Source organism: Dermatophagoides farinae, chromosome 7 (genome assembly GCF_024713945.1).
Source record: "Dermatophagoides farinae isolate YC_2012a chromosome 7, ASM2471394v1, whole genome shotgun sequence".
Taxonomy (NCBI): Eukaryota; Metazoa; Arthropoda; class Arachnida; order Sarcoptiformes; family Pyroglyphidae; genus Dermatophagoides; species Dermatophagoides farinae.
Genome location: NC_134683.1, coordinates 2,015,894 through 2,036,540, shown reverse-complemented (window position 1 = coordinate 2,036,540; position 20,647 = coordinate 2,015,894). Strand labels below are relative to the sequence as shown.

The following is a 20,647-nucleotide window of genomic DNA, read 5'->3' as shown; positions in this document are numbered from 1 at the left end:
TAATTGCATATGTATCATGTATGTTGGGACAAATATTTCTTTCAATCAATTTTTTACTACTTTTAATAGAATATTTCAGAATACGAATGAAACAATTATATGAATCATCGTTGATTATATCGAATATTCAAAGATCAATACGTTTTGGTCAATTTTTATGGCAACGATTTTGTAATGTTTATGTGAAATTATATTATGAAACATCAAGATTAAATAATACTATTCGTATTGCGTTATTTAGTTTAGAAATGATATCCAAATCATCCATCATGATTGCTTGTGTATTTTATAGTAGACAAACACAAATGAATATAATGAATATGACAGTAATTTTAGCATTAATATCAGCATTTGGTTATACTACTTGTCTTTATTCACGTGTTTCCATAATACCATCATATAATCAACATTGTATAAAATTATTACATAAATCAATTGCAAGAACACAATGGCTGAATAGATCTCGATCAAAAACATCATTGATAAATGAATCAATAATCAATAGACAAAATTGTTCACAAAATCATCGTCATTCAATGCATAGAAATCATTTCATACAAACAATGTCTGTCAACCAATTTGGTTTCCATTGTGGTCAGATGTTTTTCATTACAAAATTTCGTTATATTCAATTATTCATCATGAATTTCATATTAATCTTAAAATTTTATAAAAAAACTTGTTTATGAAACCAACCAGATTTGAAAAAAAAAATTGATTTCTATTCTCAAATGTTTGATTTTTATAAAATAAAAATTTTAAGAAAATGACTTTATGAAACATGCCAATTGTCATAATATTTATGAAAGTTTTTAAACCACATGCAATTATAAATAACGTTAATTAATAATTACCGTCAAACCAAAGTAATCAAGGTTTTAAGAAAAGATTTTAAATTCCAGAAGAAGATGAATTCTAAATAAATTTATTGATCTAAAAATGCGAAAATTTGTAGAAAAAAAATAGTTTTTCCTCCTTTATATTGATTGTCAAGCCCAAATGGTGTATTCATTGATAAATATCAAAAAGGTTAGGCCGGAAATTTTTTCATACTTTTTTATTTTCGAGATTTTTTTCATTCTTCTTTTCACTACCATATCATTCATTCTAATGTCATATGTTTCTTTTATTTCGGTGCAGAATAAATGTTATCATGAAGATAAATTTGGCACGTTTTGGACAACGATTCCATTTATATAAACAAATATGTATGCAGAAAATATTTGATCAAGGTTTCGAACATTGGAAACAATATTCATTTCGTTGGGAATTTTCACTTGATGATTATCGTAATCATAAAATCTCGTACACATATCATACATTCAAACGTTCCATTTGGATGTCTGTTTATGCATGGTCAGCAATTCTTTATCTTTCAATTATGGTTTTTTATCCAAATAATTCTATAATGATAAGCCGTTTGGATTTTGAACAAATGATGAATACAGAACGTATGGATATTTTTTCTATTCAGTTAATCTTAGTATTTATCATGCTAGAATGGTTATGGATAAAAATATTACGTAGTTTACTTCAATATCGTTTACCATTTATGGATTTTCTTCTGAAAAAATCAATTATTGATCAAGAAAAACAATTTAAACCAAAAAATCTTCAATATCTTTACCATATGTACATCGTTACAGATGTGATTGTCACGATTTCATATATAATCATAAAGATTCAATTATTAATAGTGATCATTATTTATGCCTACTTTAATTATGGTCTTTATCAATCATTCCATATCAATATTATTCAATCGTTCATCAGTGTTTCGTTGTTCATTCTATGGATGATGCATGCAATCCAAATGATGGGACAATTATTCATGTCACTCAATTTTGTGGTATTTTTAATTGAATACTTGAAAATTCGTATTGATCAATTATATGAAAGATTCGATCAGCGGAGTTCATTTGATCGACAGATCCGGCAAAATGATTGGAATCAATTTCAATATGAATATGTAGACTTATTCGCTGAAATTGCACAATTGAATCGAACTGCTAGAGTTGTTCTTTTGTGTTTGGAAGCCATTTCAAAATCATCAATTATTTCGGCTTGTATATTCTATAGTAGACAGTCTTTTTTAGTATATTCACTACTCTCATATTGTTATCACTTGTTTCGATATTTTGTTTAACTAATGGACTTTATTCTAGAATTGCTCATCTACCATCAGGTAATCAACGATGTGCAAAATTTATATTACAACGTATGGCCCAAACACAATGCCCACAATTGGTTGACGATACAAAAACACCGACACATCACAGCTACCGATATTTGATTAAATCATCACTTTTTGTTCAGACAATGACTAATAATCGACTTGGATTCACCTGTGGTCAGGTGTTTTTCATTACAAAATTTCGTTATATTCAAATATTCATTATGAATTTTATATTGATCCTGAAATTTTATAAAAAAATTTCTAAATTGGAAAAAACTAGCTAAACTATCATTATTTAGTGAAAATAAAAATAAAAAAATTGTTTTCAATGAAAGAAAATAAGAAACAAAAAAAAATTGACTAAAATATCTCAGTGGCACTGGTCAGAATCTGTTATTGTCATGCGACTTTTTTTCTGTCTGTTGTTTTCATTGATTGAATTTTTTCCACCGTTTGTAAATCAATCACGTATATGAAAGTTGGGTGAAAAAAAGTTTCTTAACATTGAAATTTCCATCAAAATTATTTATAAATTGTACTCTGTTTGCTTTAAATGGAATGCGTCTTTCGATGAAATTTCGTATTGGTTGATTTAAACCGAGATTTTCATATGATTAAAATGTCATTCGAGGGCGTGGTTCTGACAGGAAATGTTGACGTTTTAGCAAATTTTCATGCGATAAACCACTTGCAATTATAATTAACGTTAATTACCATCAAACCAAAGTAACTAAATTTCAAATTCTATAAGAAGAAGAATTCTAAAGAAATTTATTCGTTTTGTTTCAAAGATGAGAAAATTTGTAGAAAAAAAGTTAGTTTTTCCTCCGTCATATTGATTGTCAAGCTCGAATGGTGTATTCATTGATAAATATCAAAAAGGTTAGGCCGGAAATTTTTTCATACTTTTTTATTTTCGAGATTTTTTTTCATTCTTCTTTTCACTACCATATCATTCATTCAAATGTCATATGTTTCTTTTATTTCGGTGCAGAATAAATGTTCAACAATTATTATGAAGATAAATTTGGCACGTTTCGGACAAAGATTCCATTTATATAAACAAATATGTATGCAGAAAATATTTGATCAAGGTTTCGAACATTGGAAACGATATTCATTTCGTTGGGAATTTTCACTACATGATTATCGTAATCATGAAATCTCTTACTCATATCATACATTCAAACGTTCCATTTGGATGTCTGTCTATGCATGGTCAGCAATTCTTTATCTTTCAATTATGGTTTTTTATCCAAATAATCCTTTAATGATAAGCCGTTTGGATTTTGAACAAATGATGAATACAGAACGTATGGATATTTTTTCTATTCAGTTAATCTTAGTATTTATCATGCTAGAATGGTTATGGGTAAAAATATTACGTAGTTTACTTAAATATCGTTTACCATTCATGGATTTTCTTCTGAAAAAATCAATTATTGATCAAGAAAAACAATTTAAACCAAAAAATCTTCAATATCTTTACCATATGTACATCGTTACAGATGTGATTGTCACGATTTCATATATAATCATAAAGATTGAATTATTAATAGTGATCATTATTTATGCCTACTTTAATTATGGTCTTTATCAATCATTCCATATCAATATTATTCAATCGTTCATCAGTGTTTCGTTGTTCATTCTATGGATGATGCATGCAATCCAAATGATGGGACAATTATTCATGTCACTCAATTTTTTGGTATTTTTAATTGAATACTTGAAAGTTTGTATTGAACAATTATATGAAAGATTCACTGATCAACGGAGATCATTTGATCAACAGATCCGGCAAAATGATTGGAATCAATTTCAATATGAATATGTAGATTTATATACTGAAATTGCACAATTGAATCGAACTGCTAGAGTGGTTCTTTTGTGTTTGGAAGTAATTTCAAAAACATCAATCGTTTCGGCTTGTATATTCTATAGTAGACAGTCTTTTTATAGTATTTTCACTATATTCATATTGTTATCACTCGTTTCTATATTTTGTTTAACTAATGGACTTTATTCAAGAATTGCTCATCTACCATCAGGTAATCAACGATGTGCAAAATTTATATTACAAAATATGGCCCGAACACAATGTTCAATGGTTGTCGATACAAAAACATCGATACATCATAGCTACAGATATTTGATTAAATCATCGCTTTTCGTTCAGACAATGACTAATAATCGATTTGGATTCACCTGTGGTCAGGTGTTTTTCATTACAAAATTTCGTTATATTCAAATATTCATTATGAATTTTGTATTAATCTTAAAATTTTATAAAAAAATTTCTAAATGGGAAAAAAACTAACTAAACTATCATTAAGTGAATAAAATAAAAAATTGCTTTCAATGAAAGAAAATTAACCGAAATATCTCAGTGGCACTGGTCAGAATCGGTTATTGTCATGCGACTTTTTTTTCTGTCTGTTGTTTTCATTGATTGAATTTTTTCCTCCGTTTATAAATCAATTTGGAAGTAGGATGGAAAAAAAAGTTTTCATTGTTCATAAATAATGAACAATTTCTCAGAAAAGTTTCATCATTATTTTCATCACAATTCTTATTATTATGACCGTTGTCAAATAAAATTCTATTTCCGATTTTTTTTCTGGTTACATACAAACATAGAAATAATAGATTCAATATCCGGTCACAGAATGTTAAATACCTGTCATCCTGCCAAAAAAAAAAAAAAATGACCAATAAAAATAAATGAAAGATTGAATAACAAATTATAATGATAATTGGTGAAGGAAAAACTACTCGAAAATCATAGACATATTTGCCGCTGATTTATTCATCCATTTATATTACATTGGAATTTTCATTTTCATTTTTTTTATGACAAAAAAAAACAATTTCAAAACAAAAATGATTCATCGACCAAATACATCCACACATGTGAACATTATTTTGTGAATATTTTGATTTTTTTTCATTAATTTTATCATCATTGTACACACACACATTGAAATCATAAATCACGATATATATTTGAATACAAAATACATAGACCTCTCTCTGCATGGATGAAGATTTTATTTTGTTATTTTCACATGCTGATAAATAATGATAATAATATAATATATTCAAGGTGTTCTTGTTTCTATTAGGAGAATAATGATTCAGATTCTTTCTTCCGTTGGTTGGTTTTTTTTATCGATATATCAAATGTTGTATATTAGCAGGGTTTTTTTGCACTCTCTCTCTCTCTCTCTATAGAATTGTACATGCTTTTCGGGATTTTTGTTTTGGCCGTGGACAAAGTACAGCACGAATTGCTTCATCAAACACCGATTTCAATCCACGTTGTGTTAATGCTGAACATTCTTGATATTTTATGGCACCAATTTCTTTAGCTAATGCTAAACCTTGTGCATAAGAAATTGGTGCCTGTTTACGTTCTTTAAGTTTTTCAATCTGTACTGGATCTTCACGTAGATCGTATTTCGTACCAACCAATATTATTGGTGTATTAGGACAATGATGACTTATTTCTGGATACCATTTTGCACGTACATTTTCAAATGAAGCCGTATTTACCAATGAAAAACAAATTAAAAATACATCCTTGATACACAAATGAAAAAAATTTTTGTTTTTTTCAACATTAAACGAAGAGAAAAAAACAAAATAAAAGTTATGTGTGTTTACCGTTTGTGGATATGATAATGGCCGTAATCGATCATAATCTTCTTGGCCAGCTGTATCCCATAGGCCTAGATTGATTGGTTTTCCATCCACCAATATGTTTGCTGAATAATTATCGAACCTGAATTTATAAATCAAAAAAAAAATTGGGTTAGTGAACAGGAATTTACTAAATTTTTTTTCCAATACATACACTGTTGGAATGTATTCACCTGGAAATGCATTCGTTGTATAACTGATGAGTAAACATGTTTTACCTACAGCACTTTATTGTTCCAAAACACAAAATGATTCCCAACACAATATCATTATTACTAATTTTTGAAATGGGGAAAAAAAACACTACTACTTACCCATCACCAACGACTACACATTTGATTGCTTGCATTATACAACATATGCCCCCAACACACCACCTATGAAGAAATTACTAGAGAGAGAGAGAGAAAAAAAAATGTTGAAATTAAAAAAAAACTTAAAATATAAAAGTAAATAAACAAACAAACAACGATGACGAACACGACGACGACGACAATAATTGATGCGACAACAATCCTTTTTGGATTTATTTTTTTTTTTCTTGAAGGCGTAAGTTTTTTTTCACTAGATTTGTAATTGATATCACTTGTATTTGGCAGGTTGTATTAGTTATCATGTGTGTGTGTGTGTGTGTGTTTCGTAATTGTGTAACTACACAAAAACCAATCAATCAATCAATGATGAAATAAAGATGGATTTATCATGTAATTTAATTACTTGATTTTTTTTTTTTTTTTGTAACCAAAAACGAGTAAAAAACTAATTACAATCCTTCAACACTTTTTTTCTTTGTGATGGTTGGTGTGTGTGTGTGTGTAACAAAATCGAATCAATCAATCAATATATGTGGCCTTTTTTGTGGTGGTATGCGTTTAAAACTTGGCTTTCTATCATTTTTTTTCTGGCTCGATTTTCAATCATTTCAATGTTGTGTATCTATGTACAAGTGGCTATACTCTTAACCGGATGTGCCATTAATTGATGATAGACACACCACCACCACCACCACCAACATCATCAAACGAGCGAGCGATATATGGCTCTTTATTTTGATTGTCGGTTGGTTTCATTGGATTGTATTCTAGTAGTGTGTGTGTGTGTGTGTGTGTGTGTTCAAAGTCAATTACATTGAATCGTGTGTGTTGAATGAACAAACGAAAAAAAAAATGTATCACATTTGAATGAGAGTGCAATTGATCAAAGATTATCAAACACACACACACACACACACATATATATATACAGGCTCAGTCATTGAATAAAAAAAATCTGACCGGAAATGCTGATGATGATTTTAAACTTTTTACTTGATGTTTTTTTCACTGTTTTCTTCCACATTCATTGTCAACAAATACATTGTTAAGGAATTTTATTTTTATTTTTTCTTCTGTTCACCATATATATCAAGGTAAAATTTGTTTTTAAAGTTTTCTTGAATTTCAATTTCTTTGATCATCTTTTACTTTGAATTGCGATTTTTGTCATGTTGATTTTTTGTTGTCATTTCTTTTTTGTCGCAATTGTTGTTTTTTTAATTGTTTATGACAAGTTTCTTCATCATCTTCGGCTGTTGTCGTTGTTTCAGGCCGATCTCCAACAACTACTACTTCGTTCTTATTTTGCTGATCATCATGTTTATTATTATTGATTTTTGATTTTTGTTGCCGACATTCATTTAATTTGACATTCTCTTCAATCATTTGTTGTACTAATTCAATTTCTTTTTGACTTTTACTTTTTGATGGTCTACGTTCAATATTTGTTAGCTCAACTTCCGGCAATTCATCATCATGATTATTATGTTGTCTATATATAATTTTCACCTTCGTATGTGGTGTCTCAACAATTTCGGCCATTTCGTTTGGCGCTAAAATTAATGATATAAACAAAAAAATCAAAAAAAAACTTGATAAACTTACCATTATGGTTTGTATCATCACCAAAAGATGGCGGATGCGATGGTGGTGGCTGTTCTTTTTGATTACCTCCATTCATATTTTTTTTCACTTGACAAAAAAGTTAAAGTTTCAAAGTAAATTAATCAGATCGTATTGAATTAATCGACATTTAAATCCAGAATGTAATTGAATTATTTAATCATTCCAATAATGTTATTCAATGAAAAAAAAATCAAATCATAGCCTTGTTTATGGGACAAATATTATGACTTGAATTCTTATAACCGACTATTTATACCCGCATAGATTAATGATCTCATCGTTTAAAAATTTTTGGATATATACATTGGCATTTTCAATCAATTTTTTTTTCTCATTTCAAATTCAGATGATTGATCGATTACTTCGAGAGTTACAGTGAAATATCCATTTATACTTTTGAAGTTAAATCGATCTCTGTCCACCGAACATCTAACCATGTGACATTTAAACGTGTGAAAACTGTATTAGTGGAAATATTTGGTGGTAGTGGTAGAATCCAAACATGTAATTCAATATCCCTTTGTGTGTGTGTGTATTTCCGCTTTGGTTACAGTCACAATGACAACAATCATAGTAAATTTTTTCATTTTCCATTATTATTACGTAATTCATATATTTCAATTGTTATTGGTATGTGGCATTGTAGCCAAAGCCATAATCATGCGAAATGTATACATGCGGCATGCTTTGTTTGAATAAAAAAAATGTTAACCAGTAGTAGTAGCATTTATAATAGTTACTGGTAATGGTAATTCAACCAGACCCGAATTACCATTAGATGTATATATTTGATGATGATGATGATGAAAATGGTGAGTGGCCCGAATTAATATTAGTAAACATGAAAAAAAAAACCAAAACCAACAAATCGATTGTGTTGAATTATGAAGATGATGATAGGATAGTAGGAGAAGTAGGAGGATATGTGTGTGTATGATATGATGTTGTCGTTGTTATTGTTGATGATTAGTTAATAAAATCCAATGCCAATCAATTGAATCGAATGATAATCAACAATAATAAATAAAAAAAAATACGACCATTTAATCATCATCATCAATAATAAAGTTCAAATTGAAGAATATTCTGGACAAATGAATACAAACAAAAAATATTTTCATCAATGACGTCGTCAACAATGACGACGACAACATATTTCGGAAATTCACAAAATTGATTATCGATAAACCAAGTTTTGTTTTTTGGAATATTATTTATCTTGTTGTCATTGTCACCAATGTCGTCGTTGTCTTCATCGTTGTCGTCATTATAAAATTCAATTATCATCAGTCTTTCATGCAACGATGAAATTATCACAACACCTGTGTGTGTGTATGTGTGTGTTGTGTTAATTCATTGTCATCAATGAATGGCCATGGCAAACATCATCGTTTTTATATTTAATCATGTTTGTTTTAAATGTGTATTATAAACGTTTTAAATGCTGAAATGTATTGAATGAATGAATGAAAAGAAAAAAAAATGAAAGAGTTCATCAAGAAACATACACACACCACACACACACACACAAAAACACTCGTGATCGTTAACATTTCAAAAGTTTGATCGTTGTTTTTTTTTGTATTTCAATTCACATTATGACTCTTTTTTTTCAAGTGTGTATTCATTACAAAATTTGTTTGTAAATGGATCCTGTTTTTCTCTTTTCTCATAATTGCTAATATAAGAAAAATGAATATCGTTTGAGCCATGTGATTAAATCAATAAATACTAATATATAATATAATAAATATATTCAATTTTCATTCTGGATCATTAATTTGATTACGAAATTCTTCAACTATCTTCGATGAAAATGATGTCATTATTATTATTCAAATTCATGACGATATTAATGAAGATAAAAGATTTCGCATCAAAATTTTGTCCTAAACATTTGAAATTATTATTACCAATGCAGCTATTATTATCAACATGATGATGATAATGATGATGGTGTTGATGATGATGATGATGATCAGTGGAAATTTATGTGAAAAAATTTACACTTTTCTGTCGCCATAATTAAAATTACGTTTTATTTCTTTTCTTCTTTTTTTTTGATTTAAAATATTTTAAAAATTTAAATTTTTCATTCATACACACACACACACACACACCTACATTTGCCATGTCGGCGGATGATTCAGATAACGATAGTTGCCATTCATCATCGTCATCATCATCATCGGCATCATCTTCCGAATCATCTACTTCATCTTCATCATCAAATTCATCATCATCATCATCGTCTAAATCACATTCATCTTCATCTGCATCAAAACAATCTTCCGCTTCATCTTCCTCATCGTCATCATCTGGCTCTTCATCTTCTTCCGAATCCGATGATGATAGCTCACAGCAAACATCACTTCCAGAAAAAGCAGCAGTGAAAATAGCTGATGATCATCATGAATCATCAGGTGCATCATCGTGTTCTGAAAATGAATCTGGTTCTGATTCAGATGATGGCTCTGAATCATCATCAACATCCCCTTCATCATCATCATCATCATCATCAAGTGATGATGGAAAATGATGATGAAAACGTAGAAGAAGAGGAAGAAGAAGATGGCGAGGAAATGGCTGCAAGTGATTCCAATGATGATGATGATGAAGAATGTAGTGGTTATTCATCGGATTCATCAAAAAGTAGTACACGATCATCATCAAATCAATTTCGATATTCAAATGAAGTAATCATTATGGCAAATCGTAATCATTCAAAACGTTTTGTTGGTTCATCATCATCATCGTCATCAACAGCAGCTACACCATCAAAAGATAATGACAATCTATTCACTAGTCTATGTAAATCACCTAATTCTTTGCCACGAATATCATTCATGTCCGGTTTAACTGAAAATAATAAATCATCATTACAAGGGCTTCCGAATCGGTTGCATGCTACCGTACCGGCACCAGATGCACGGCCAATTCCATCACGATCAACATTCGACAATCAACAGAATCAGAAACAACAACAAGCCGGTTTTTCACAAAAGTTATCATTAGTAGTAGAAAATGATATAGCAAAAAAACCAAAATTCCGTACCAGAGGTATTCAATATTGTTTGACAATTTTTATTTTCAAAATTCTAATTTCTTTCTTTTTGTTTACAATTTACAGTGAAAAAAGAAGATATTGTAGATATACCAATTACTGAACGTGATCGTGAAATTCTTTTGGCAATTGGAAAAATTAAACGACAAAAACAACGACCATCAGTAGATCGTTTATATAATCTTTTGGCTCGATCAAAACATTCTGATTGGGATACAAAAAATAAAATTCAATGTCATTTAGATGATATGATACTGCGGTCTTTATTGGCACGTGTGAATAATGCTGATAAAGGTTTTGTTTCTTATCGTGAACTAAATTCAGCCATACCAATTGTAGCGATAAATAATCCATTAAAATCTCGTGTACATCTTCTTAATGATATCTCAAAAAGCAGTGATAATAATAATCAGACAGCTAAAACCTGTCAAAGTACATCGCCAACGTTTCCAAAAAGTATGTTTGATTGAATTGAAAGTATGTTTCATAAACTAATTTTACTTTTTTTGAATAGATTCATCTACAAAAACAAAATCCGTATCAACATCAACGACTACAACAACAACAACATTGAATTCGATTGATGAATCAATCGAAAGAGTTGTACGAAGATATTGTAAAGATTCATTGAATAGACAACAATCAACCACAACAACAAGTATTGATAATGATAGTGAAAATAATAATCATCGATCATATCTACACCGGAAATGTGGAATGTGTGGCCATAGTACTAAAGATGATGAAAATGATGAGCTTATTACTTGTTCTGTTTGTGGAATGTCTGGTCATTCATCTTGTTTAGGTTGTTCACCTTCATTATTAGCCCGTATTCGACAATTACCGAATTGGGAATGTCCAAATTGTAAAAAATGTCCACGTTGTGGCCAACATGATGATGAAACAAATATCGTTTGTGTTGTTTGTGATCGTGCTTTTCATCGTACATGTTTACGTTGGAATCCATCTAATTCGGGTATGTATTTTCTTTTCTTTTTTATAATAATAACATTTTTTTTAGTTTCAAAATAAGATAAAATGAAATTTGCAACGTATAAACTGGGCAAATGAAATGTAAAATTTTTTTTTTAAAGCAGAAAAAATAGTGCATGCGTATTAATGAAATAATATGACGGCGCGCTCATTCTTTTATTGTCTGTTGCTGATGTTGATGTGTGTGTGTGTGTTTTGTGAGCGAGCGATTACCCATTAATGAAAAAAAAAAAAAAAAAAATCTTACAAACAAGCCTATGACGACGACAGTGAATTGAATGTTTTGAATTGTATAAGAAAGAGAGAATATTGTAATTCTAACAGAAAACTATTTGGACAAACAATAATAATAATAACAACAATCCCATTGAAAAAAAAATGTTTTCTCACTCTTTTTGATTCCAATTTCTTTTTTTTTTGTTTTTCCATTTTGACATGAAACTTTAAAACAACTTGCTCACTATTTTTTTTTTAAATTTTGGTTGAATATTGTTATGTTATTTTTGTGTGTTTGGTTTGAATTGATTGAACGGATTGAAATTGATATAATCATCTTCAACAGTGAATAATAAGTTTTATTTAATGAGAAAAAACACGAATATTATTGCTGCCCATTATATCATCATCATATATAATATTGTGTAGTGAAATCATTGACTACATTTATATATATATGAATATGAATATGAATGAATTATATATATATGAATAAATAATCCACAAAATAACACTGCCCATACTGTTTATTATCAAATTGCAAACAAACACACACACACACAAGCAAATATTCCCGAATTTAAATCATTCGAAAATTCCATTGATAAAATAATTTATACTGCCTTACATTACATTGAATTCTCATTTTGCAATTTATAATAACCAAAATATGACAATTGTCAGGTAATAAAAATTTACTGTGTAATACATTAGCTTTTGTCTAGGGATTTTTTTTTAATTTTTCAATTTTCAAATTAAACTTATTGATTTATTCTTTCTTTTTTTAATTATTTTTTTTCCCATTCTTGATTATTACTAGTGTTCCTTTCCAAATATACATGTGATGATTGTGATAAAATTTACGCAGAAGATACAGTTTCAGCCACCACAACTACTACATCTGCCAAAAATAATAATAATCGTAATTCATTCAATAGTCATTCATCATCTGGAATAATCCAACAACAACCTGAAATAAAATTAGCCACAGCAATTCGACATCATCCATCAATTGGAAAACAACATAAACAACAACAACAAAGACCAAAATCATTTGAATCCAATCATAAACGACGTTACGATAGTCCTGATACAACAAATTCATTTGAATTAAAACAACAATCAACATTAACACCGAAATCTGAAGAAAATTCTACACAATTATTAGAATTTTGTCGAAAATATCTTGGCCGTCGTGGTCGACGTAAAGGTTCATTCCATTTAAAACGTGATCTTGTATCATATCGTACACTGACCCTACAACGAGCCAACTTATCACAATTGAATTATCAACTGATTAGACCGGAGATTGAATCCATATGCACGACAACAACAACTGAACAATCTTCATCATTATTGCCTGATAGTTCAGCAATTTTAGATAATTTGGATTCTGTTGTTGGATCAGCTGATCTTGAAATAGTTGACAATAATATCATCAATAATAATTATTACAATAAGGAGAATAATGGTGGTGAAAATAATTCAATCAGTAAACGTAATAAACGACGTAAATATCATAATAAACACCAGAATCTAAATCGAACAGTAGATGTAAAGAATTTAACAAAATTAGAAACAGATTTAAATTCTCGTAGCAGCAGTATTAGTGTTGATTTACAAAATCATTTTAACAGTGATCCAGTACTGGTCGTACCGGAATCAGATAACGGTGACGACGAAGAAGTTGAGAAAATTCTTTCGACATCATCGAATCATAAAACGAAACGAACAAAAATGAGAAAGGTAAAATTTTTAAATGTTTATTTTGAATTTATTCCTGAAATTTTTTTTTTTTGGTTGTAGTCAAGCAAACAAACTTTGATTACAGAATTTTTGATAAAATCATCCACATCATCATCATCATCATCATCTTCGTCTGCGACCAAAGCTCATGAGAATCAATCAGCAGATGAAAATGGTAATGGTAGCTGTGATGATGATGATAATGATAATGGTGAACATGGTCGTACAACGAATAAACAAAAATCTAGTTCCAAACAAACAACAACGATAAAAAAGTCGGCAAAAAAACGAAGTCGGAAATTTACACCAATTAGAAGGCGAAGGAATCAACAACAGAAACAGCTTGAAACCGATGTTTCTATAATCATGGCCGAAGATGATGACAATAGTGTTTTGGAAGAAAATGATGAACCGATACCAGAGAAATTCAAAACATCAACACCCAAACCAAAAAAACGTGACCGTTATAAAGAGGAGAAATCTAAAGATGATAATAATATTGGAAAGTCTAATAAATCAAAAAATCGAAATCGTTCCATAGTCATCACGGATAATAGTGGTACTAGTGATAAAAGACAATCTGAGATATCATCACCAAATAGTCAACATTCATCATTTTTAGATGGTCATAAGAAAAATTATCGTGCATTATCACCTCCACTACCTTTGGATGCAACAATGGAAATAACTGGAGATGATGAACAATTGTTTAAAAAAGTACAAAATGTTGCCGAAAATGGTCTTTCATCGATCATATTAACACCGTTGAAAACACAAAGTCCAGGATCAAAAGTAAATTTTATTAAAATGTCCAATTATTTTCATGAATAATCTTAATTCATTTCAAAAATAGAATGATGGTGAACATACACAGCTACGTTGTCCGGCTGCAATTGAATTCGGTAACTATGAAATCGAAACCTGGTATTCATCATTATATCCACATGAATATGCAAGACTACAAAAATTGTTTATCTGTGAATTTTGTTTGAAATATATGAAAAGTTCGGATATGATGGAAAGACACATGGTAAGTCTTATAAGTTTATATTATGGAAAATTTTCATCATTTTTGATTTTATTGTAGAAAAAATGTTTACTGAAAAGACCACCGGGTGATGAAATTTATCGTTCACGGCAGATAATACCAAATTTTCATATAAAAACACCAATTTATTTATCAGTATATGAAGTGGATGGTGCTAATACAAAATGGTATTGCCAGAATTTATGTCTTTTAGGTAAATTGTTTATCGATCATAAAACGTTATTATTCGACGTGGAACATTTCCTTTTTTACATTCTTACTATCGATGATATTTATGGTATGTATGAATTGGTTATTGGAATTCAGAATTACCTTTTTCATGAAAACTTTTGGATTTTTTTTAATATGATTAGGATCTCATGTTGTTGGATATTTTTCAAAAGAAAAATTTTCTACTAAACATTTTAATGTATCATGTATTGTAACCTTACCACAATATCAACGCAGTGGTTTTGGTCGTTTTTTAATCGATTTTTCTTATCTATTATCACGGCGTGAAGCATTGATTGGTACACCAGAAAAACCGTTATCTGAACTAGGAAAATTATCATATCTATCTTATTGGCGTTTTAGAATCTATGAATATGTTGATCGATTATTTAGACAAAAAAATGAATGTACGAAAGATTCACAAGATGATGATTTGCTGTCCATATCGATCGAGCTTATATCTGAAAAAACCGGTCTAAATGTCAATGATATATCGTCCACATTACAATGGTGTGGTGCATTCAAAAAAATGAATAAAGAGTATGTATCTTGTATATATTAGTCATGAATTTTTCGTTTTGACATTTTTTTCATTTTTTCCTTCCAGATGGTTACTGGAATTCAAACAAGAAGAAATCGAGCGTTGTCTACAGAAACAACGAATCTCATTAAATGAAGATAATCTAATATGGGAACCGCTCATATCAAAAGAACCTCAAATTTCAGTAAAAAATGATGAAGTATATAATGTCCTGTTCTATGATGATGCATTAGATCAAAATAGTTTAAATAAATCTATGAAAAATGGAATACAGTTACCGGGTAAATTGAAAAAGAAACGTCGTCGTCGGTGGAATAAAGCATATAATCATACACCAACACCAAAACGCCGGAAAAAGAAAACAACACATGGAGAAGAACCTACTGAATCTGGTAATCAAAGGATTTCCGAAGATGATGAAGAAGTTGATGATGATGATGATGACGATGATGATGAGGATAGTCGAATGGCATTTGAAAATGATACGGAGGATGATGAAGATTCGGATGACGTAGATGATGAAAATTATGATGAAGATGAAGAAGAAGAAGAAACAATAAAAAATGACTCTGAGATTGTTACGAATGGTAATATCGATTCGACAACTACATCGTCGCCACATCATCGGACCAGATCAACTGTGAACAATCATGATGAATCTAGCTGTGATAAACCAATGACCTTAGTTAATGGTCATCATCATCATCTTCGAAATACAAATAGTTCAGCTACTGCTGCTGCTGCTGCTATTGTTACAGAAGATTCAAATTCATCACCATTGTTCAAAGTTCGTCGTCGTAAACGATCTACATCGCGATCACCTTTTAAACGATTAAAACTAGATACATCGTCATTATCAACACCAACTATGGCTAAAATGTCAAGTCCATTAACAAATGGAAATCATAAAACCATCAATGGTAAATTACCTGTCAGAAATCTATCTAATCTATGTGGTGATGAAATCAATGACGTTGGCGATGACAATGAAGACCATCATCAAGATGGTGAATCTTCGTCCGATTCAAATTCCAATGTTTCTAATAGTAAAAATGAAAATCGAACATCATCAACAACATTGATAACGATGAAACAACAACATTCATCTCCACTAAGAAATCATCATCATTCACCACGAAATCTTTCAAATGGAGTTTGCTGATCATAAATGGACTATCAGCTATTAACAAAAGTCCTGTTTTTTTTTAAATTTGTAAATGAAACCAACATACACACATGAATAACATCAGTTAAAATAGATTTGTATTTGTTTATTATGTTTATTTAATGTATGTCATGAATTTAGATGATTTTCATTCACCCCTTTCTCACTCATTCTTCCATCAATCAATCAATCAATTTAGCGATTCATCATTCATTTCAAACAAGATGACGCATCATCATCATCATCATTATAAATTTCAATGTTTTTTTTTCTGTCTTGTAAAATTTTCATTTCATTTTTTTTAATTCATTTTTCATTCCATTTTTATTTTTTAAAAAATATTATTAAACGCAAAAGCGTTCATAATTGAATGAATGATGACGCACATTAAATATGAATTTTTTATCTTGTCTTTTTTTTAAATTTAATTTTGATTTTAAATTTTAAAATTAAATTTTCACAATATGATGATACAATGAATAATAGAGTATTTATCTGTGATGATTACATTCAAATCAAATCAAATCAATCAATCAATTTTTATCGATTTATGGGCAAAACAAAAGAATTAGAATAAAAATGATGATTGATGATTGATTGACATTTGATACTTATCTGAAAAGGGTTGTTTATTATTATTAGTAATATTGAGATGTGAAAAATGGGTTATAACAACATTTTTTTTCTGATTGAATCATTTTGAAGAAGAATGAGAGTGATAGATAAATTATCATCAAATTACTAGCTAATTATTACTTGCTATTACTACTACTACTACTGCTGCTGTTGTTGTTTATGATACGTTTAATGTATGCATTAATGTTTTAAAATACGGCGTTTGTTGTGGATCTGGTGATGTACGATTGAATGCCGAATATGATGAGGTTGGTGGACCTGGGGTGTGATGATATGTTTAAATTTGAAAATTTGTTTATTGATATGACTGAGTTAAATTTGAATATATATACATACGAAATTGTTGTTGAATACGTTCCTCTTGCAAGAATTGATAGGTCGGTGAATTAGTTATGTCAATTGTTTCTGGTTTTGTTGTCGTCATTTTATACACCGGTTGTGGACTAATGCTCGATCCAGTTGAACCACTGAAATGAAAATGATTTCAATATTTATTTATTTTTTTTTTGAATTCTTTGTGATTTAACTTACAGATTGATTGAATTTTGTAAATTGTTTTCACTATAAAGATTGATTGGTGAATTATATTGACGATGAACCGGTGAACCTTCAGTCTATTTCAACAATAACAACAACAACAACAACAACAAAAAGAAAAATTGAATTTTGGAAAAAATATTAAATCAATGAGATAATAATAATAATAATAATACAGACCGATCCCAATTGATTAAGAAGTTTAAATTTTCCTTCTTGAACCATAATATGTTTAGGTGGATCATGCCAACCAGGGCCTTCCATATATTTAAGATACGAACCCGTTGGCCAATCTCGTCGAACTTTTGGTTTAGGTTCAATAATCGGTATACTACGATAGGTCTAAAAATGGTGGTAAGTCAAATTATTTGATGATAATAATTTTCATTGACTACATAGAAATTGTTTTGTTTTTTTTTTGTTTTCACTGGTTAATACCTGTTTAGTAATCGCCCATTGTTCACGTGCTTTTTCATTCAAAAATTGTTCAATATTATTATCTGGCATACGGATACCGCTATCCATTTGGGCAACACTAGGAATGACACCACGATTCATAATGATTGGACGATATGCTTCACTATTCGTGATTTTATATGTCTCTATTTATTCAAACATAATTGAAACATTATCATAAATTTTTGTTTCTGATTATATAGAAAACTTACTCAATTTTCTGACACGATTCTTTGGATCACGAAGAATTTGTAATTCAATACGATTTCTTTTTCTTTGCGATAACAATTCAATCGCAACTGAATATGTTAATGGACGGCCAGTAATTGGTGAATTATCAATACCAATCAATATATCGCCCGGTAAAATACCAGCTTCGTATGCAGGACCTGAAGATGCAACCTAAGTAAATGAATAAATAAATGAATGAGAATAAATCCATGTATACGAAATGAAAAAAAAAAATAAAAATAACAGACAAAGAAAATAAATCACCAACAAACTTTATTCAATGGATGATCAAAGCCTGACTAGAATTCGACAATCAAATGAATCAAATGACTTGTGATTGAAAAATACTCTTTTTTTTCATATAGTTTGAAATAGATTTTTTGAACATGGTAATATATCGGCAATAATAATAATATAATATAATTCAGTACACACTTGGCAGTCGAGCGTACCACCACACTTAGTTGTACAATGAATAGCTGCATGTTTATGGTCTTATTTCCCCCTTTATAGACAAAGAATTCAATAAGATAAAAAAGAATCCTTTTGTACATATGTACATTGTAAATGTATCTCTGATGGTGATGATAATGTGAATGTGTTTTGTATCCTTGAATCCTTTCGAATCTTTCATATTCAACTATTGTTGTTGCTGCTGCTGCTGCTGCTGCGATATAAATTTGTATTTGACAATGGGACAGACATCATCATCATCATCATCATCATATGAATTGACATCATAAAAATTGTCACCACAAAAATTTCAATTCACACACAAAAAACAATAATAGTGCAAACACAGAGAAAGAATAAGACATTGAAAAATGCTTGTATTATGAATGTTAGAATTGTTGAAAATAATAATAAAAAAAAAAGATTCTCGACATTTCTACAGTGATGATAATAATAATAGGAAGGATAATCCTTTGACGTCGAGAATTTATCTGATCTTGAACTACTTGTGAAAATAATTCTAATCTATAAATTTAAGAGCATAACGGTCTAGGTCAACTTAATTTTTATTTAAGATTTCAAATGAAAATTTTTCTACTTACATTTTGTACGACCAAAATCGAACCCAAACGTTTATGTTCGGTTTCAATAAATTCGAATCCCCATTCTGTTGCTGGTGATGGACGATTAATCGTAAGAAATAATGTTTTATTTGCCATTTTCGTTCAATCGATTCGATACGAATCGAATCGAATCGAATGAATGAAATGTTTTCTCCGAGAATGTGATGAAAAGAATCAAAATCGGTTAGAAAAGGGTTCATCATCATCACGGATTCGACGCCGATTTGATTGTTTATACAAAATCAATACATGAATATAATAAGCGGCCATCGCCCATATCAAAAAGACCTTGAAATTTCATCAAATTTTAAAAATTCAATTCATTTCCATACGATTGATTTATTGGACTGAATCCAGCAATTTCGATTAGTTTTTTAATACTTTTTTTTTGTTTCACTTTTTAATTTCATTTTTCATACAGATCATCGATTTCTATTTAAATTTTACTTTCATCCATTTCGTATCAACTGCCATCATGTAGTAATAAATTGAAAGAATAAAGAATTGATGCCAAGAATTTTGTTTGTGTTGCATACTTTTGAATTTTGTTTGATATTTCATGGTGCATTCAATTGTAAGAAATAGTTACTAAATTTAGTTCAAACAATGTCATTCATTTGTATGTTTTTGGCTATACGGACAGAGAAAAAAAAATCTAGAAAATCGAAACCAATTGTCAAGCCATGAATTGATCAAGTCACCAATATATAATATTTATGTGTCATCAAAGAGTTGAGTTGAGTTGATGATAAATTCAGGCCATCGTTTCAATTCATTCCACAATTAGGTTAAACAAATTCCGGATCGACATCAAACCATGGTCACATTCTTCATCCATTCATTGATTGTCAAAATTTTCTGATTCTATAAATTTGAATTCTTCATGTTTCCATTTTTTTTTTATTCAGGT

General features: G+C 29.5%; 4 protein-coding genes across 4 annotated transcripts; 1 reads left to right on the top strand and 3 right to left on the bottom strand.

The window, feature by feature from the left end:
• Window positions 1-5,204: 5,204 nt before the first annotated feature.
• Window positions 5,205-7,033, bottom strand: LOC124497010 (ras-related C3 botulinum toxin substrate 1). Its single transcript, XM_047060597.2, has 5 exons — window positions 6,342-7,033; window positions 6,193-6,269; window positions 6,033-6,104; window positions 5,843-5,960; window positions 5,205-5,758 (listed from the first exon to the last, which is right to left on the bottom strand). The coding sequence occupies exons 2-5, from the start codon at window positions 6,225-6,227 to the stop codon at window positions 5,405-5,407; spliced, it is 579 nt and encodes a 192-aa protein (XP_046916553.1). The 5' UTR covers window positions 6,228-6,269; window positions 6,342-7,033; the 3' UTR covers window positions 5,205-5,404.
• Window positions 7,034-7,234: 201 nt separating this feature from the next.
• LOC142597704 (uncharacterized) lies at window positions 7,235-8,353 on the bottom strand. Its single transcript, XM_075732942.1, has 2 exons — window positions 7,798-8,353; window positions 7,235-7,745 (listed from the first exon to the last, which is right to left on the bottom strand). Exons 1-2 carry the CDS (start codon window positions 7,871-7,873, stop codon window positions 7,360-7,362), a joined length of 462 nt encoding a protein of 153 aa, XP_075589057.1. The 5' UTR covers window positions 7,874-8,353; the 3' UTR covers window positions 7,235-7,359.
• Window positions 8,354-8,472: 119 nt separating this feature from the next.
• On the top strand, window positions 8,473-17,199 carry LOC124497008 (uncharacterized). The gene is made up of 9 exons (XM_047060591.2): window positions 8,473-10,878; window positions 10,949-11,338; window positions 11,397-11,858; window positions 12,912-13,837; window positions 13,898-14,629; window positions 14,691-14,867; window positions 14,925-15,162; window positions 15,239-15,635; window positions 15,703-17,199. The coding sequence occupies exons 1-9, from the start codon at window positions 10,221-10,223 to the stop codon at window positions 16,796-16,798; spliced, it is 5,076 nt and encodes a 1,691-aa protein (XP_046916547.2). The 5' UTR covers window positions 8,473-10,220; the 3' UTR covers window positions 16,799-17,199.
• LOC124497269 (uncharacterized) lies at window positions 17,200-19,876 on the bottom strand. Its single transcript, XM_047060906.2, has 7 exons — window positions 19,717-19,876; window positions 18,643-18,832; window positions 18,413-18,576; window positions 18,155-18,316; window positions 17,969-18,051; window positions 17,774-17,904; window positions 17,200-17,695 (listed from the first exon to the last, which is right to left on the bottom strand). Exons 1-7 carry the CDS (start codon window positions 19,831-19,833, stop codon window positions 17,595-17,597), a joined length of 948 nt encoding a protein of 315 aa, XP_046916862.2. The 5' UTR covers window positions 19,834-19,876; the 3' UTR covers window positions 17,200-17,594.
• Window positions 19,877-20,647: the final 771 nt, after the last annotated feature.

Bases quoted from the DNA above. Each gene is read 5' to 3' on its own strand.
- LOC124497010 (XM_047060597.2), bottom strand. From the start codon at position 6,227: ATGCAAGCAATCAAATGTGTAGTCGTTGGTGATGG. The intron at 6,105-6,192 runs GTAAGTAGTAGT...GGAACAATAAAG, and splicing joins TGTGTAGTCGTTGGTGATGG to TGCTGTAGGTAAAACATGTT. The intron at 5,961-6,032 runs GTATGTATTGGA...TTATAAATTCAG, and splicing joins GGTGAATACATTCCAACAGT to GTTCGATAATTATTCAGCAA.
- LOC124497008 (XM_047060591.2), top strand. From the start codon at position 10,221: ATGATCATCATGAATCATCAGGTGCATCATCGTGTTCTGAAAATGAAT. The intron at 11,339-11,396 runs GTATGTTTGATT...TTTTTTGAATAG, and splicing joins ATCGCCAACGTTTCCAAAAA to ATTCATCTACAAAAACAAAA. The intron at 13,838-13,897 runs GTAAAATTTTTA...TTTTGGTTGTAG, and splicing joins AACGAACAAAAATGAGAAAG to TCAAGCAAACAAACTTTGAT.
- LOC124497269 (XM_047060906.2), bottom strand. From the start codon at position 19,833: ATGGCAAATAAAACATTATTTCTTACGATTAATCGTCCATCACCAGCA. The intron at 18,577-18,642 runs GTAAGTTTTCTA...TTGAATAAATAG, and splicing joins GAATCGTGTCAGAAAATTGA to AGACATATAAAATCACGAAT. The intron at 17,905-17,968 runs GTAAGTTAAATC...TTTTCATTTCAG, and splicing joins TTACAAAATTCAATCAATCT to TGGTTCAACTGGATCGAGCA.
- LOC142597704 (XM_075732942.1), bottom strand. From the start codon at position 7,873: ATGAATGGAGGTAATCAAAAAGAACAGCCACCACCATCGCATCCGCCA. The intron at 7,746-7,797 runs GTAAGTTTATCA...CATTAATTTTAG, and splicing joins TGATGATACAAACCATAATG to CGCCAAACGAAATGGCCGAA.